This window comes from Sinocyclocheilus grahami, unplaced genomic scaffold (assembly GCF_001515645.1).
Source record: "Sinocyclocheilus grahami isolate Dianchi unplaced genomic scaffold, SAMN03320097.WGS_v1.1 scaffold3108.1, whole genome shotgun sequence".
In the NCBI taxonomy this organism is placed as follows: Eukaryota; Metazoa; Chordata; class Actinopteri; order Cypriniformes; family Cyprinidae; genus Sinocyclocheilus; species Sinocyclocheilus grahami.
Window position 1 is genome coordinate 22,062 of NW_015508275.1, and position 3,162 is coordinate 25,223.

The 3,162-nt window shown below is 38.6% G+C and overlaps 1 protein-coding gene across 1 annotated transcript; it reads right to left on the reverse strand.

The window, feature by feature from the left end:
• Window positions 1–426: 426 nt before the first annotated feature.
• LOC107576006 (nuclear pore complex protein Nup205-like) lies at window positions 427–3,156 on the reverse strand. Its single transcript, XM_016262294.1, has 8 exons — window positions 3,136–3,156; window positions 1,816–1,965; window positions 1,668–1,742; window positions 1,407–1,564; window positions 1,219–1,299; window positions 941–1,132; window positions 662–866; window positions 427–545 (listed from the first exon to the last, which is right to left on the reverse strand). The coding sequence occupies exons 2-8, from the start codon at window positions 1,937–1,939 to the stop codon at window positions 427–429; spliced, it is 954 nt and encodes a 317-aa protein (XP_016117780.1). The 5' UTR covers window positions 1,940–1,965; window positions 3,136–3,156.
• Window positions 3,157–3,162: the final 6 nt, after the last annotated feature.

The window sequence follows — 3,162 nt, forward strand, 5'->3', positions numbered from 1 at the left end:
ATATATATATATATATATAAATATATATATTTTATATAAAAGATAAAATTTTTATATATATATATATATAAGATAAAAAAATATAAAATATTCACTCAAATTAGTGAAGGATTATTATACATTCTGGGATACAGCTATGAAATATATCTGCACTTTTAATTTTATATATATATAAATAAAATATATCTATATAAAATGTGTATTAGATTTTTTGATATTTATTAAATCTATTTTAATCCTAAATATTATATGCAATCAAATAGTAAAATATTATTAAACATTCTAGGATATATCCATGAAAGGTATGAGCAAAGTTGCCAAAACCTTTCTAAAATTAGATTGCAAAATGAAGGCTTAAACGTCCCAAAATGCTGTCTAGGAAAGTATGCGTGTATGTGAATAAAATAAAATTTTGCCCTTGCTTTGTCATATCCGTGTTTCTATACCTGTCTGGAGTGTCTCTGGCTCCTCAGGTTTCTGGGCAATTTGCAGGTAGTAGAGCAGAGCGCCATAAAGGTGAGACCTTAGACGCTGGAAACCTCCACCTTGATGTAAACAAACACCAGGGAGTAAAACAAGAACTTTAACCATTTAACCTCTAACATGGTGGAATTAATTTACCCAGGTTAGCGGATTAGTCAACCCTGAAAACACTTCTAACCTGTGCACAAGATAAAATCCAGTAGCTTCCTTAGGATGAGGTGGAGGGCGGAGTTAGCGATTGAAGCAAATCCTGATCCAGAGCCACCATGAGGCCCCGCCCCCTGCTGCTCAGACAGCACCGATTGGCTGAGTTGTGCTGTTAATGTGAAGACCGCCCCGGCTACAATTGGCATCAATTCACCAGCAGCATCTTCTGATAACACCTAGAGGAAAGAGAGAAGCAAGTCACATGCTGTTCCTCGTTTAAAAGCATCTTCCTCCTCATTAGTTTTCCTACCTTGTCGTGCAGATCCAGCAGCAGGTCTCTGATGATCAGCTGGCGCTGGTCGGCTGGGATGAGCTCTGAAGGACAGGCCGTGAGGATGGTCTCCACCAGACTCCTCCAGCTCTGCAGAGCATGACGCTTTGCACTGAGACTACACCGCACGCGGTTCCTCTCCACCACCTGCTGCAGGATTGAGTTCACCTCCTGATACCGACAAAACAATCAGCACCATGAAAAAAATAAATAAATAAATTGTAATGCTTGCCTGCAAATATCAGAGACACACTCGCCTCCAACAGCAGTGGTCTTTGCCCAATGGCCGCCATGCCCTGCAGTGCATTGATCTCGGCAACTAAAACTCGATGGAGCAACTGAAAACATGATGAAACAATGAAAATATTAATTGTATATTCTTATAATAAATAAATGACCGTATAAGGTCTAATGCATGCAGGAAATCAGTGAGCCATCCACATACCTTGACGTTGCAGACCGTGTGTCCCTGCTCGTTGACGTGTTCACAGTTGGTGATGACCTGCTCAATCTGAGCACGCTCAAAGAAGTCCAGCTGCAGAAGCTCCGGGGCCTCCTGACTGAAGTCTATGGCATCCAAAACACTCAGCAGCCTCCCGCGTACTAAAAGAGCAATGGATGATTAACTAATTATATTCAAAATCAGATGGCTTCTTCCTTTCTAAAGCGTCAGAACAAACTGCAAAGTAACCAGACTTTCTCTTACCTTTGGAGACGGTGCCAAAATGCAGGAAACCACTGACTGATCTACTCTCCTCTTCCATGCCTGTCTCTCCATCTGCTAAAAGACAGATTCAGTTGTGTTTACTTCAATGTGGCTGGACATCGTGAGGAACTTTGGGTGTATGTATTACCGGCATGTAATGTGTTTGGCTGGTCATCCAGGAGGAGGTTGAGCAGTCTCTGTGTGTGAGAGCGCTGACGGTTCAGTGAGGTCACTCTGAGCTCAATGGCTGCAGTCTTCATCAGCCAGGACATCTGAGACAGAGCAGCAATCTCATTCTCTGTGGGACATAAAGACGGAATCAATCAGAGGGATACTAATTTGCATGCTATCCTCCCTAAATAGTATGTGAAATTATGATTAGTGCGTTGCAAATCAAATGAAGGATAAAAATATGTAAAAGGTGTCTGGATGGCACACTAAATCCATAATCTGAGTGGCTGTTTTACTGTCAACAATATCAAATTGCTAATAATAAATAACATGTTAGAAATGGATATTACACTAAGATTCAAAAGTCTGGATTTTTTATTTTTTTTTGCCAAAGTGTCTTATGTTCAACAAGGCTACATTTATTTGGTCAAAAATATAGTAAAAACTTCAATATTGTGAAATATATGTACAATTTAAAGGCAGCGGCTATTTGCACTAAGTGTAAATAGAGATAGAGGCTATTTACACTAAGTAAGTCACAAAGCAATTATATGCTATTTACACTAGGTGAAAATAGCATATTTTCTCAGTGATAGATGCTATTTACACTAAGTGCAAATAGCTATAGATTCTATTTCCACCATGTTAAAATAGCATGATTTTCTGCTATTTATATTACTTATTGCAAATAGTGGTAATTATCTGCACCTCAGTATTGTAGTACACTATAAAATCATATGCAATAATAACTTATTGAGTGTAAATTTGAATTCTAATTATTAAATGGATGCCACCTTATTAGGACAATAAAGCTCTCCCTACACCTACCCTAACTAACCCTACCCGATCATTTATTTTCAACGTTTTGAATTTTGAATTAATTTTTATTGAAAATAAATGCTTTTCTGACGAGATTTGAAATTTGAAAAAAAGTTCGCCAAAAGACAGATTCAACCTTGGTCGATCGCATCAAAATGAGTACAACACACTCTTTACCATCTGCGACTAGATCAGATGACTAGCCCAATCACACGTTGGTGGGTGGAGTTAGAGTAAATAGCGTCCGCCAACAAGACGGGCTATTTGCACTTAGTGCAAATAGACACTCCGTTAAAATAAGTGTTTTATATTTTAATATATATTTATTCCTGTAATGGCAAAGCTGAATTTGCAGCAGCCACCACCCTTCAGTGTCACTGATCTTTCAGAAAACGTTCTAATATGCTGATCTGCTGCTTCAGAAACATCTCCCACCAGATGTCATGGACACACTAGTCTGTCAAGATCAAAAGCATACCTGGTAGAATGAAAGGCAGGTGCTGCA